This window comes from Nymphaea colorata, chromosome 10, assembly GCF_008831285.2.
Source record: "Nymphaea colorata isolate Beijing-Zhang1983 chromosome 10, ASM883128v2, whole genome shotgun sequence".
Taxonomy (NCBI): domain Eukaryota; kingdom Viridiplantae; phylum Streptophyta; class Magnoliopsida; order Nymphaeales; family Nymphaeaceae; genus Nymphaea; species Nymphaea colorata.
In genome coordinates, this window is record NC_045147.1 from 13,147,058 (window position 1) to 13,161,708 (window position 14,651).

The window sequence follows — 14,651 nt, forward strand, 5'->3', positions numbered from 1 at the left end:
GCTTATACGTGCTTCTTCTCGAATTGACAATTATTTGTTTTTTTCACTTGGTTATAGAAACTTTTCTCAGAAAGCCTTGTGAAAGAAACATGTGTGTTGTTCTTTAGCATTTTCAGCGTGAGATGGCCTTCGTAAAGCAGGCTTACAATTTCCTCTTTTCGAGGGTTACCATTTAGCTATTGTTTATCCTTTCTTGTATGACAGCACTTATTTCAGTAGACTGGAGCAGATTCATGTTTCGTGAGAAGCTTAGAGTTCAAGTTCGTGATATGGCCTAAGTACTCATGTCGGTATGCTGGTATGACGACACGATATAGCTGGTACGGTTGTATTTTAAAACTTAAATTTTTAAAGTTAATTTTTCTTTAATTTTGGTTTTTTCATTCTTTTTATTTCTCTTCACCTAGATTCTATATTTTTCTCGCCCGTTTCATTAATTTTGAGAACTTTTGTGGATTATTGCATATATATGTGCTTTGCCGTATCTCTTACCATAATTTTCAAAACTGGTGCATCCTTACTTGCACGACACTATAAATATAGTATACAATGTCAAAATATGGGTAGTGTTGTGTAAACCGAATAGTGAAAATTTTAGATCTTTTTAGGGGCTGTTTGAAGTTTTGAAAACACGGAATTGGAAATAAGTTTTCAGAAACTTATTTCAAGAAGTAAGGAAATGGAATGAAAATCTAGATTTCCAAAACCCCTTTGGGTTTGCTGGACTTGGTTTTATGTTTTAGAAAATAAATTTCAAGTTTGATAGGAATGAAAAATGAAAAACAGAATTGTTGGAGAAGAAGAAGCCCACTATTATTGTTTTCATTTCGGAAATTTTTTTTCCACCCTTTGTGGTGGAACGAAATTTTCGAAAAGAATTTTTTGAAAACCGACCAAACGGTAAGTTTTTCATCTGAAGTTTGATGGGCAAATTTTTTTTTTTCAAAGTTGAATTTTATTTCCAATGGTACATGATATATCATGCCCACCAAACATGCCCGGGGTGGAATTTTGATTCCAAAATTTTACAATATTTTCATTTCTTTTTAAGGTACATGTCATAATGGTTTTAAATTTTTTTTTTTTAAATGGAGCACACTATTTTGAATTCTGAAATCAAAATTTTAGACTATCAAAAGGAAGCTAGAACTAGAATGTTCATTCCAACTTCCAGTTTAAACTGGAATATTGTTTCTAAAATTTTACTTTTAGAATCAAAATTCAAGGTCATCAAACGCCAGAGAGCATTTGATTGCTTATGCATTTGATGTTGCATGCTTTGGTTGATGCGATCAAAGATCTATACTAAAACCATAATTCGTCATACTATGGACACATTGATTGACACTTGAATCTTCATTTTACTTGTTTACATCATTAGAAATTTTGATCTAAGGACAGAAGGGGGAGGGTCTGATATCAAATCTATGGCTTCCAAATCTGGAAAATCTAAGATTCAGACAAAGTCAAATATGTAAACACCCTCTTTGAGAACATGTACTGGCAGATTCTACATGTGGACACAAACAGCGAGTGTTCAAATTTCTCATTAACAAATGGGCCCATAATTACTCTTAGGAGCTTCCACAATTTCAAGCCACCGAATTTGAAGTCCTGATAAGATCTTATAGATGCATAAAAAGGATCCGAGGGCCAATTTTTCGTGTTATATTGCAACTTTCAGATGATTGGATGTTGTGGAAGTTTTTCCAAAATTAAAATTCCAGATCTAATGCAAACGGATGCGAAAGAGTAAACAATATTTATATATATATTTTTATATATGTTTTTTAAATAAAAAGAAAATACATAAAACTTTTAAAAATTAAGAAAAAAGTAAAAGTGAGCATGACTATGACTTTGATGTTATTGAATCATTAAAAAAGAAACATCAAAACATAAAAAAAAAAAACGACCTAAATGTATTAAAAGCAAACATGATATCTGGATTGGAAAAAAGGTAGAAGCTTGAACTCTAAACGAGAGGATGGTCCACAGGAACCGTCATAAAAAGAAGCCACCATCATATATCCAACCCAAAACCCGAATATGTAATAATACGGGCTTGTACCGGATCTGGCGCAGGTCGATCTGGATTCATATTCAATTCATTGACCCTCCAAAGTCGAAATGCCCCCAAGACACGCAGCCTACAAACTCGTTCGGACGCCAAATAAAGAATATGCCATGGTTGACGACACCGCTGCGATTCCGCTCCTTCTTCATCTTCTTCCTTCCCGCCATGCCGTTCCGACGCCGTCGAGTGCCTCATCCTGGCGGTCGCTGACAGCTAATTGGAGTCGGAAAGGGAAACCAAGTGTCCTCTCGAGCTCGCCAACCTGACGCCTCTGACAGCGTTTCTTGTTCAGTGCCTTTTGAGGTTTCTCTATCTTCTTCCTCAGAATCCCTCCCACTTCTTATGTCTCTACGGTATCTGGTGGTTGCAATCCCAGAAGATGGATTTGAAATTGAGTGACGCGTGTTGGAGATTGAGAAGACGGAGAACGAGTTGCTGTTGATTTTTGATTTTCCGTGTTTTTAGTATAATATTTCCTGTAGTGTTAGGGTTTTCGGCCTCTGGGCTGCGGAGGAGGCCATGAAAGGGCGGTCGCACCGGCTGCCGACGGCGGAGCCGGACGACTGGGTAGATGGCTCGTGGACGGTGGACTGCACCTGCGGCGTCACGTTCGACGATGGGGAGGAGATGGTCAGCTGCGACGAGTGCGGGGTGTGGGTGCACACAAGGTGCTCGCGGTTCGTTAAAGGGGAGACGTCGTTCACCTGTGACAAATGCAAGAGCAAGTGCAGCAGGAAGGAGAGCGAGGAGACGGAGGTCGCCCAGTTGCTCGTTGAGATGCCGACGCAGACGATACGAATGGATTCCTTCGCCGCGCACCGCCCGTTCCGGCTGTGGACGGACATACCAATTGCCGAGCGCGTCCACGTCCAGGGCGTGCCTGGCGGAGATCCGGCGTTGTTCGAGGGGTTGTCTGTCTTCACGTCCCAGCTCTGGAAATGCACCGGCTATGTGCCCAAGAAGTTTAATTTCCGGTTTCGAGAGTTCCCTTCTTGGGAAGAGAAATCTGGCGGAGAGCCAATGCCGTCTTTTGGATCATTGATTGGGGGAGAAGTGGGTATGCAGCATGATGAAAAGATTGAGAAGGACGATGAGAATCCTGTCAATATTGGGGCAGATGTGCTGTTTTCCTTGTCCAAAAAGGTCGCGCTCGATCCGGAAAATTACGTGAGCAGCCGTTCGCCTATACCCGACGACTGGAATCAAGAGCGGCCATCGTCTCCGAAAGAGGTCAAGAAGCGTGATGGTAAAGCTTTGAGTAGCAAGGTGATGCCGAACCTTGGCAAGAGCGAGAAAACCCAATTCGGCATGCAGGATCTTCATACGAGCAAGCGAAAGAAGGAAGAGGGTTCTAAGGATCAGACGGCGAAGAAGAAGTCAAAGGGCGGACACAAGGAGGGAGGCGGTAAGAACAAGATCGGGTCTCAGGAACGGATTCACCAATTTAGAGGTAGGGAAGTGAGAATGCTGACGTTGTCTTGAATAATGCGGTGTTATCTCTGATGACTTTTTTCATCCCATTTGTTCTTTGAGTTCTATAATTCTTCACTTGCATTTTTGTTCGTTTGATTCTTCATTCTTTGTTTATCATAGTCGATGCTAAAATATGCATTAAATTTGCTAACGCTATCAATCTATATCAAACGTTTCATTTTTTATTTAATGTTAATCTTGTATCAAGGGAAATATTAGCTGTTCCTTTGGGTTAACTATACTAATCCATTTTCGTGCGTGTATTGAGGTGCTTGGGACGCTTGTTTGATTGGGATATATTGGATATTTATCTTCTTGTTTTGGCTTCCCATTGGTGTCCCTTCCATGAAACTATGGTTATATGCGCTCATCATAGAACAGATTTGATATGTAGATGCATGTCAATAATCTAAGGATTCAAAAATCTGCTTATGTTTGCTTCATATATGGGAACTAATGATTGGTTATTCTAAAACAATTTTTTGTATTGTTCAAGATCGAAGACCGTGTCTAGTCGTACCTGGCTGGTTTGTTGGTTATTCTAGACATAGGTTTTGGAACACTGAATTTTCTATTATCTTCTTCACTTAGAGTAGTAGTACAGTACTGAGTAAAGCACTTGGTTATTTCAAGAAATGCAAATCCAACGTAATTCTAAGGGTTGTTATTTACATATCCAAGTATCTGAACCTCGTTTTGTGGCACTGGCTTAAGCCATAAATAATGGAAAAGGTGCTTCCTCTTTGTCATCTGTATCTTCGTAAGGTGAGCTTAAGAAGGAGACATTTTTTTAATTTGCGCTTGCTGCATTCTTGTGTATCTCATGAATCAGTTGAGGGGTGTTTGCTTCTGCTGTTTGAGAACTTAATTTTTCTATTTCTGAATAAGATTGTGTTTCATATTTCAGTGCTTTTGTTTAAACTAGCCTCCATGATTGGATATGCATGAGTATGATTATGATAATATTTCTCCATTTTCTGGAATTGACCCTCCAGGTGATGCACCCAAGATGGGTCTTGAGGGAGATTTCAGTGTAGCTTTGACTGGTGTAACCAAGGAGGTCTTGAAATTGGTCGAGAAAAATAAATCTGTAAAATCAGGATCTGGCTTTGATGACTGCAATGATGATGAACAGAAGCATAACAATCCTAAGCCTAAGGTTGACTTCTCAAATGACGACACTGAGCAGATTTTTTTGCAAAAACAAGAATGCTTTGAGGATGAAAAGTCCCATGGGCTTTTCAAAGCTGGAGTTACCAATATTAACTCACCTACAAAGCTATCAACTGAAAAAAAAGTCAGCATAGCAGTTCCTGTGAAAGTTGAGGTATGCTAATTTATTGTGTCATACTGTCATGTTGTCTACTACTTTACAAGCCATTTGCATGGTACTGCAGTATAACTGTTCAAACTTGAAATGAACTCTTTGTCCTCTGTTCAGATGTTCTTGTGTCTTGCAGGTTTCCTTGGTAGCCTTGTAAAGCTCAAAAATACTCTAGTACCAATATGGAAATATCTAGATTGATTGTCTATTTCTCCAATGTACTTGGTTTTCATCAAACTAAACTGTGATCTAAATACATGGCAATTCAATTGGCTCGAGACTTGCTGAGCTATGGCCAAAAAAGGGTGCTGATTGATCTTGCCTTGGGTTATTGAAAAGGAGGGAGAAAAGTCTAGCATTGTGTAGGTGAGGCATTTGGGAACAAAACATGAAGATAGTTTACTAAGATTGTTTTTGTTCACTTGATAGTTAGGGAACTAGAAGCCTGTGGGGTCTCCAGGCTGCCAAATGCAGGATGTATTTTTGATATTTTAGTCTGAAGGGTGTGTTGCATGAGAATGATCTTTAAAAAAGTTGGAAGTATGATTCTTGTTTGTGACACCACGAGTTCCATATTTATATCTACGTGTGCAAAACATTGGAAGGAGTGGCTCTGATAAACCAATATTGATATCTTGTGAATTAACATTTGGAAAATGAACTTCAGACTTCACCAGTGATTACCCTTCAGAAATGATATTCTTCAGTGATTTGCCACATGATGGGCTTGTATATGATGATTGACGTTTGCAGTGTTAATCTAGCTTGTTATCTCAAGTCTTGGCACTTTCTCTGATGGGATGGCATACCTGCAGGGTAATCCTAACGACAGGTGATGTTGGGTTAGTTATTCAGTTATTCCCATTGAGTCTGCAGTAAACATGGATAAACCCGACCTATTTATCCAGATAGATAGGGTTATCTACATGGAGAAGGTCGTTCCAACAGCGTATCTATCTGTTACTTCAGTTAGTCTTCTATAGTTTCCTTTTCGAGCTTGTGTGTTTCTCTTTGAATAAGTGAGATAAATGTATTTGATTCATTTTGAGGGAAGTGGAGCAGTGGGTTCGTGTAGAAGAAAATGGACAAAATTCATTGTGAACGTTACTTCGCTTGGTTCTTATATAAAAAGTGTGTGTGTGTGTAATGCATATTTAATAGTTCTCTAAAATAGCCAAGTGTGCCTATTCCTGCTACAGGAATTTGGAAATGATGGGATGACCCTTCGAGAGGATGTGCTTCAAAATGCTAAATTCAATGGACTGTCTGCCATGCCGCCTGCAGACTCTCAATCAGCATCTCATCACTCAAAACTCATCATCAGTATTCCTGTTACCCCTGCCCCCCCTGTGCCCAAGGAAACAAATGTTGTGAACTCACCAAATTTTCTTCTGTCAACCAGAAAAGTCAAAGTTGAAACTGAAGATGACTCAGGCACAAATAAGACAACAACATCATCTCCCACTGTTAGTAACAAAGATTCAGCTGTTGAATGCAAACTAAACTCTGAGATGCCCGATAAGGCTAATGATCCACTCATTCAGAATTCACTATCCTCATTTGCTGTAAGACCACCTGCTAAGCAGTTGGTGCAGGAAACTGGTACTTCAGATAAAGCAACTGAGAAGCCGCATGAGAATCTTGAGGAACATGAAACAGCTTCAAGTGCTTCCCTGAAAGAGAGAACAACTGTGATTGATAGGGAAGAGGAAGAAACACACACTCGTGAAAGTGGAAAACTTGCTCAGAGTGGAGTTCGTGGATCTAGTGAAGCTGAACCATCATGTAGAGACTTGGAAGAGTTGGGAGGATCCTCTTCAAAATCTAGGCATGGAATGGCTGGGTCATTTTCATCACAGGATGGTACTTTGAGATCTAAAAATGAATTGGGAAGATCGACCACTTTGTATGATGGTTTGTCCAAGTCTAGGCATGGCACAAAATTTGTTGCGGGCTCACCAAAATCATCTAATACAAACTCAGGCAGTTCGCCATTTAGTAGGCATAAGCTTGCCAGTGGACATGGAAGGTTGCCAACTCCTGGTGTCACTGCAAAAAGTGTTCCTAATGCAAATGATTTGGGATCATTATCAACTGCAACTGGTAATAAGCAGTCGGGTACTTCCGTATCCATGTCTATGGGAAAACCGCACTCAGCCAAGCATCGCGAGAAGTCAAATTTGTCAATTGAAAACAAGAACATTGATCCTTCATTTGGCTCTTTTGGAGGTGAAAACTCTCAAGAAGTGTCTGCCTCAAAAGACCGAATAAAGATCCCTGTAACTTCAGGGTCTAAAATGCCACATTCCAGACCAATTGTCTCCACTTCTTCCAAGCATGGAACCTTATCTAAACAGAAGGAGCAAGTACCTCCACCATCTTCAAAAGCATCACCATCACATTCAGCGCCTACATCCTCAGGCACTGGGAATGCCCCTGTTACATTGCAGGATGCTTCTGCAATCAAACAGATGGCTTCAGATGCATGTAGCAAAGGCGACAAGCATGATGAATGCCCACAACCGTCCATGAAGGTGACAAGCGCACTGCCTCTAACACATGCTCCAGTCCCTGTTGCTACTGCTGCGCCATTAAGTGATGAAGAGGTTGGTGCAAGTTCTTTTCTGCTTTATTTGCAGCATCAAGTATTTATATAATCAACTTTCCAAGCTGAGCTAGCTGATAAAGTATTCATGTTGGTTTTGCAGCTTGCTTTGCTGTTGCACCAAGAACTTAACAGCTCACCGAGGGTCCCTCGGATATCAAGGATGCGTCATGCAGGAAGTATTCCTCAGGGGACTTCTCAAACAGCTTTCAGCACACTTGTTAAGCGCTCTTCTGTTGGTGCTTCACCAGCTTCTGCTGGTGTGAAGGACCATAATTTGGTATGTTGATTGGCATCTAATAGCGTCAGGCTTTGGCTGCATGTATGGATCATATAGTCACAAAAAACATATTTTTTTTTTAACAAAACACAAAAAAAAAATACAACAAATAAATTAGCCGTTTAAAAATTTTAAATTAAACACTGTTTTGTTTGAAAAAATACCAAAATTTTCCTTTTTTTTCATTTTTCCCACGTTTTTAATGTCAAATTGCTTGTTTTCCTTTTTTGATTTTTTATTTGTTGCAAATCTACTTATTTTTTTATGTTTGTGTTATAGTTTCTCACGTATTTATTTTTTTCCTCTTTTTTAGTTTTTTTAATTTTTGAAAAATGTACTGTATTTTTATTTAAGCTCGTTGTGTTACACCCGAGAAAAACTTCACCATCTAAACACTAGAAAGTTTTTTGTGACCATGACATGGATGAATGTTTGAAATGCACGGAAGAGAAAAAATAAATCATGAAAATTCAATGTCTGGATTGGAGCTTATGGAACTGAAACAACTACAATCACTAATTTTAAAACCCTTTAAAAACTGATCTACTCATCTGATGTTCATAATATCTTTTGAAATCTACAAATTTGGACATTCTGCATCCACTTATATGGATGGATTTATGAAAAGCACCATTTGCAATGCTGGAGAGCTAGGAGGTCAAGACAGCCAAATAAAAGTGAGCTGTTGTTTTTTGTATGCCCTCGATTTTCCTTGTTGCACGTTGAAATAATGTGCTTCAAATGTTCTTGTTTGTTGAAGAAACTTTGTATCTTGAGTCCAACATATCATTTTTGCCATTTGATCACTTGATTGAATGATTTGAGGCATGGATACTGGAGCACGTGACATATCAGCGCACCATCCAATCACTCTGTCTCACACACACCCTCACACTCTCCCCAAACTGTACTGCTGTTCTTACTCGGTTCTCTCTCTCTCTCTCTCTGTGAAGAAATTCTTGTGCTATCTAATTCTCAACTTTTTGCTAACCCATGTTATGGCTTTCTACAGGCATCAAGGAGAAAAATCAAGGATGATTCGAGCAGGGAGAACTCTCGTACCATACTCGAAGATACAAAAAAATCCAACCGAAAATCTCCTGCTCAGAGATCCCAGGAGGAATCGAATGTCGATGATTCTGCTAAAAAGGATGCCGATGGCAAATCTTCAGAAGATTTTGGCTCTGCCAAGAAGGTGACATCCCTCGCCACCAGCACGGTTGGTAATAATTGCCATTCATCCTCTGCAGAGGCAAGTGATCCGATTGTCACTTCTAGGTGTCATCCAGCGGCAGAATTATCAGATGATGATGGCACGCCACTTGCTGGGGCTAGCACACGTACTTTGCCAGGTCGATGGGATTTGAAGTTTGAACTGTTATTCTTGATCTTCAAACGATTTATTTTCTAACTCATCTTCTTATTGTAGTGCAGGTTTAATAGATGAAATCCTCAGTAAGAATAAGGAGATGTCCTATGAAGAGCTTTGTGATGCTGTGCTTCCGGTACTTGTTCCTATTTGAACCTTCATTTTCTTGGTCCATTTATGTGTGCTTGTGCTGTAATTTGTTCCTTACTTTCCTCACAGCACTGGCATAATTTGAGGAAGCATAATGGCGAGCGGTATGCTTATTCAAGCCACTCGCATGCAGTGCTTGACTGCTTGAGAAATAGGAATGCGTGGGCTCAACTTGTTGATCGGGGACCCAAGGTGCAGTAATGTGAATCCTTTTATTTTTTCACTATTAAAATGTGATTTTTGTATTTGAAAATCCAATAACGTTTCTTGCCTGAGGAGTTTGCTAGTCTTAGAACAGATCCCGTACCTGTTTGTTTCTATGGATTTCTAAATTGGAGTAACTTTTCGCCAGACAAATTTGAGCAGGAAGAAGCGCAAGCTTGAACCTGATACTGCTGACACAGAGCCTGAAAGCAGAGATGGCAATCCAAACAACGCAAAGTTGAAAAATGAAGAGGGAGGAGGAGGAACATCCGAGCCACACGAAGAGGATGTTGCAAAGGGCAAACGCAGGTCTCGGAGTTACAGGAGGTTGGCACTGCAGGGGAGGCGCCTGAAGAGAAAGAAAGGTAAGAGGAGGCCAAAAGCAGTGGTTACTGACGATGATTATGATGCCCTTTCCGCATCAAGTGGTGGTGCTGAGAGTAATTACAGTGATGAAGAAAGTGAAGGTGCAAGGGCGGACACTCTGAAAAACAAACTTACTTCTGATGAGAGTGAATCGGAGCAGTGATTTTAAAGTGATGGTCAGTTACGATAATTGGATGCTAGTATTGCTGCTTTGTTTTGGTTCTGATTTTGCATGGTACGAGGTTGTTGCTCCATCTTTGTAAGCAGAGTTTCGTTGCACCTTCTAAAATGGATGGATTCAGCTGCATGAATGCCGATATAGGCGATTTGTTCCACTTCAAGATGGTAGCTTGCATGCTTCCCAATGGCTAAGAAAGATGAAAATTTGATGCCTGGACCAGAAAGCGGATTTTTTGTATATAGTGTAACACTACAATGTACTTTTTTTTTCTGTAACCCATTTGTCGTGAATGGGCCTTTGTATTCTAGGATATAAATGACAAAAAATTTTGTGAGAAATAATCTGAGATAGTGTTCTGTGTTACATTGTATCTGATTCAGAACAACCTGGTCTTGAATTTTTGGAACTCTTTCCTCTATATGCTTCATATCTGTTTCCTTTCATGTATATGTTTAAACTACTGAGAGTCAACAGAATTTCACCTATTTGTGGGTGAGATGTTTTGGCTGCAAGGAACGCATGAACACTGCCCTTGACCTCTATCCAACTGCATCCTGGCTCTTTCTTCACATTATCATTCTTCATTCTACCTCTGATCTCGAGCATCTCATTCCAAGCACCTGCTGCGGCATAAACATTTGACATAGCTATATAATTGCTGTGATTTTGAGGGTCTAACTTGAAGAGCTCGATAACTGCCGGCCGGCTTAACTCTATATCACCATGAAGGCTACAGTAGCCGAGGAAAGCTCCCCAGACAGTGGCACCTGGTTTTGTCGGCATGCTTTTTATGAAGTCATAAGCTTCAAGAACACGCTTGCTTCTACAAAGGAGATCAACCATGCAGGCATAGTGCTCTTGTTGAGGAGAAACAGAATGTTTCTGATACATGGATCTGAAATAGTGCCAGCCTTCCCTGACAAGCCCTCCATGACAGCATGCAGAAAGCAAAGCAATGTAAGTTATCTCATCTGGTTGTGCATTCAACTCCTGCATCTGTTCAAACATAGTTATAGCTTCTTTTACCTGCCCAAATTTGCCATATGCAGCAACCATCGCAGTCCAGAGAATTGTGTCTTTTACAGGAGCTAAATCAAATATCAGCTTTGCAGAGGCGAGGCAGCCACACTTGGAGTACATGTCAACAAGAGCATTGCTAATCACTAAATCGGACTCCAATCCATTTCTTATAATGCTGCCGTGGAACTGTTGCCCTTGATTTATGGAAGTAAGTCTGGAGCACGCACGGATGCATATAGCATAGGTGAAGTCATCTGGCTTAACGTTGCTGGAGTTCATTCTGTGCATGAGTTTCAGGCCCTCTTCTGGTAGCCCACATTCTACATGAGCAGAAATCATCTCATTCCATGCAACCAGGCTTCTATCAGGTATCCTGTTGAACAGCTTTGTGGCAGCGTCCATGGCAAAGCATTTTACATACAAGTGCAGAAGACTGTTTTCCACAACCGAATTAGCAAGCATGCCAGCTGCCACCAGTTGAGCATGCATCTGCTGTCCTTGTCTCAAAGCCTGCAGGCCAGAGCAACCAGATAGAGTTGCAGAAAATGAATGGCAATTAGGCTTAACGCCCTCCTGCATCATCCGCGAGAAAAGAGTTAGCGACTTGGCGTACTGTCGATGCTGCACATGACCCACTATCAGCGAAGTCCATGAGACCACGTCTCTCTCAGGCATTTCCTTGAACAGTTTCTGGCCATTCGCTAGCCTTTCACACTTGATGTACAGATCCATCAAAGCTGTAGTCAACACGACAAATCGGTAGAAACCACGTTTTACACAAAGGGCATGTATTTGCCTTCCATTGTCGAAGAGCTTCAACCTGGCCGACACATTAAGTGTATCTGAAATGGCGTACTCATCTGAATTCGCAAGGGACATTGTTCTCTTCCTGTCAATTGCAGCGAAAGGCTTTGAGCCGTATGGCCTTTAAACCTTTTGATATACAGTTATTAATCTTCTTGCTTAGTCATACACTTCCATACCCCAAGGAGAAACCTCTCTTCCGGCAGAGAGGATGAATTTTGTCAAATGGCCCAGATATCTCACTCCCGGCAATCTCACTCGTCTTCTCAAACGCCAAAAGAACCCGCTAACAGCTCTCCAAATCTTCAACGCGGCGAAAACACGATTCCCCAACTATAGGCACAACGCCCCCATCTATGCCACCATGATCACTCTCCTCGGCAGCTGCGGTCATCTGAAGGAGATGGGCGACGTGATCGAGCAGATGAAGGACGACTTTTGCGTGTCCAAGGACTCCATGTTTGCGGATGTCTTCAGGATCTATGGCAAATTCGGAATGTCCAACAGAGCTCTGGAGCTCTTCCGCCGGCTGAGAGAATTCAATTGCGTTCGGCGCGACAAATCATTTGCTACCCTCTTGGAGATGATGGTATCGGAAGGTGAATTGGAGATCGCCTGCCGTCTCTATCTCACTTCGTCGACGTTCGGGGTGGCGCCGAGCACTCGCTGTGTCAACGTGTTGATCGGGGCTCTGTGCGCTAGAAATCGTTCGGACCTAGCATTGCAAATGTTCAAGGAGATGCCTGAGCAATGCTGCTATCCGGACAGGGACACGTATTTGCTTCTCATGAAAGGATTATGCAGAGAAGGAAGACTGAACGACGCCATTCATTTGCTTTACTCCATGTTCCGGGGTCTGTCAACGAAAGGTTGTGGTGCTGATGTAGTCGTGTACAGGACGCTTCTAGAAACGCTTTGTGAAGAAGGGATGTATCATGAAGCGAATGACGTTCTGGGGAAGGTGCTAAAGAAGGGGCTGAAGGCGCCAAAGGGTCGCCGGAGTGGTGTGGATTTAACCGAGTGTGCCGGTCTTGGTGGGCTGCAAGAGGCCAAGGCGGCGATAAATAGTGTATTGGTAAAGAGAGGAGCTGCTAATGCAAGAGGTTACAGTGCCATGATTTGTGATCTTCTGCAAGTGGGGAGAGTTGTGGAGGCAGACCAATTATTTGTCGAAATGTCTGATAGAGGACTGAAGCCTGCGTTGCCTGTTTACAATGCAAAGATTGACGAGTTGTGCCGAGAGGGGAAGTTGGTGGAAGCAGTCTGTGTTCTAGACCAAATAGCAGGTGATGGGAGCCTCCCTACCGTGGAAACTTATAACATACTAATACGAGGGTTCTGTCATGGAGAGAAATCGAAGAAGGCAATGTCCTTTCTGGAGAAGATGGTGAAGCAGCCTGGCTGTGACCCTGATGCAGAAAGCTATGGAATTTTGATCTTGGGGTTGTGTTCTGAAGGTTTGTTTAGCGAAGCAGGCGAGGTTTTGGAAAAAATGGTGAGAAGAGGATTCCGCCCAAGTAATGAAGCCTTTACTGGGCTGATCAGAGGACTTTGCACCGAGGGAAAGAGCTATGATGCTGTGTACTTCTTGGAGGAAATGATAAACCACGGTAAGACTCCTGATTCTGTTGTTTGGAACTCCCTAGTTACTGTAGTTTGCAGTAAGGAGGAGGAAGGGAATGGTTGTTATTTCTGATTGTCAAGGATAAAACCACCTCTAACTGAGAAATCTCTTTTGTGGTCATACAAGATAGACCATGGCCTTGTTTCAAGTAGAGAGTTCAAGAACGAGTCGAGAATCTCAAACTCCATTGCTATAAGTTTGGCTTGAGCTCGACTTGCATGCTTAAACAAGTCCAGTTGGAGCAAGTGGCCCTCATGTACTGATGAGCCAAGTGGACTGCAGCTTCCTTCAATCTCAGTTAAGCAGCTTCTCAAGCAGTCAATATATATATATATATATATATATATATATGTATATATATATATATATATATGTATATATATGTATATATATATATGTATATATATGAGACTTTGATCATAACGTCTAAACATAGTGTTGATTATGGTAGTCGCCCATCATGGTTAACATTTTTTCTTGCAGTTTTGGTGGCACAGGAAATTACACTCAGTCTGGAAATTTTACTTCGATCTATTTTTGAAGGATTCGATCTATTTTTGAAGGAGCGGAAGGAGTATTTTATCCTACCACTCCACTGGGCTATAAAAGATGATTCTTTTATCTATTTTTTGCATTAAACTTCGAGCCTAGGAGTCCTAGGGAAGGCCTAATATGATTTGCTCAATCTGAAGTTGTGTGTGGGAGATGCGAGGTAAATTTGAACATGGGGCAGATGTCCCTTAAATCAGCCACATATCTGCCAATATTAGGAAACCCTTAAATTGGCCCCTGAATCATTGCGGTGCAGAGCCGACACATACTGGTATTGACAAACATTGGCATGAACAGTAGAAGTTTGCTTATTCGCAGCTTGCTTTTTAAGAAAAAATACCATTAGTGTTGACCCTGATCATTGATATCAGGTAAATTCTGGAAAGGAAAAGTGATTTCCTTGCTCTTGTTGCTATTGTAGTAAACTGCAAAAGTAGATACCCATATGGCATGTTTTGTAATTGACTAGAGCTATTATTCAGTTCTGGGAAACAAGATAGCTTGACTTCATGGAAAAGAATTAATCGTCACTTTTCAGCCTAAGCTTGTCTCCCCAACATAAAGTTACAAGCACTTGGTTTGCTTTAGAATGAAGACAAAGAACCAAAAAGAGGCCATGATC

At 41.2% G+C, this 14,651-nt stretch overlaps 3 protein-coding genes across 6 annotated transcripts; 2 read left to right on the top strand and 1 right to left on the bottom strand.

The window, feature by feature from the left end:
* Positions 1–2,142: 2,142 nt before the first annotated feature.
* On the top strand, positions 2,143–10,370 carry LOC116261918 (flocculation protein FLO11-like). Of its 2 annotated transcripts, none has more exons than XM_031640865.2 (8): positions 2,143–3,527; positions 4,546–4,877; positions 6,074–7,480; positions 7,583–7,759; positions 8,772–9,111; positions 9,194–9,264; positions 9,348–9,470; positions 9,645–9,810. In XM_031640865.2, the coding sequence occupies exons 1-8, from the start codon at positions 2,597–2,599 to the stop codon at positions 9,660–9,662; spliced, it is 3,399 nt and encodes a 1,132-aa protein (XP_031496725.1). In that variant the 5' UTR covers positions 2,143–2,596; the 3' UTR covers positions 9,663–9,810. The 2 variants fall into 2 exon arrangements, with proteins under 2 accessions (XP_031496725.1, XP_031496724.1); XM_031640864.2 differs by having other exon boundaries at positions 2,145–3,527; positions 9,631–10,370.
* A 16-nt stretch (positions 10,371–10,386) lies between these two features.
* On the bottom strand, positions 10,387–11,928 carry LOC116261920 (pentatricopeptide repeat-containing protein At3g12770-like). The gene has a single exon (XM_031640871.2). The coding sequence runs from the start codon at positions 11,926–11,928 to the stop codon at positions 10,390–10,392; it is 1,539 nt and encodes a 512-aa protein (XP_031496731.1). The 3' UTR covers positions 10,387–10,389.
* LOC116261919 (pentatricopeptide repeat-containing protein At1g05600-like) lies at positions 11,921–14,565 on the top strand. Of its 3 annotated transcripts, none has more exons than XM_031640868.2 (2): positions 11,921–13,463; positions 13,961–14,565. In XM_031640868.2, exons 1-2 carry the CDS (start codon positions 12,065–12,067, stop codon positions 14,113–14,115), a joined length of 1,554 nt encoding a protein of 517 aa, XP_031496728.1. In that variant the 5' UTR covers positions 11,921–12,064; the 3' UTR covers positions 14,116–14,565. The 3 variants fall into 3 exon arrangements, with proteins under 3 accessions (XP_031496728.1, XP_031496729.1, XP_031496730.1); XM_031640869.2 differs by having other exon boundaries at positions 11,921–13,774; positions 13,961–14,031; XM_031640870.2 differs by lacking the exon at positions 13,961–14,565 and adding an exon at positions 13,608–13,941.
* Positions 14,566–14,651: the final 86 nt, after the last annotated feature.

What these genes read in the sequence shown, in the direction of transcription:
- LOC116261918 (XM_031640864.2), top strand. Translation starts at nt 2,597, where the DNA reads ATGAAAGGGCGGTCGCACCGGCTGCCGACGGCGGAGCCGGACGACTGG. An exon ending in GTGTGAAGGACCATAATTTG is followed by an intron (nt 7,760 to 8,771) that starts GTATGTTGATTG and finishes GGCTTTCTACAG; the next exon opens with GCATCAAGGAGAAAAATCAA. An exon ending in TTTGTGATGCTGTGCTTCCG is followed by an intron (nt 9,265 to 9,347) that starts GTACTTGTTCCT and finishes CTTTCCTCACAG; the next exon opens with CACTGGCATAATTTGAGGAA.
- LOC116261920 (XM_031640871.2), bottom strand. Translation starts at nt 11,928, where the DNA reads ATGTCCCTTGCGAATTCAGATGAGTACGCCATTTCAGATACACTTAAT.
- LOC116261919 (XM_031640868.2), top strand. Translation starts at nt 12,065, where the DNA reads ATGAATTTTGTCAAATGGCCCAGATATCTCACTCCCGGCAATCTCACT. An exon ending in GGAGGAAATGATAAACCACG is followed by an intron (nt 13,464 to 13,960) that starts GTAAGACTCCTG and finishes TTTTTCTTGCAG; the next exon opens with TTTTGGTGGCACAGGAAATT.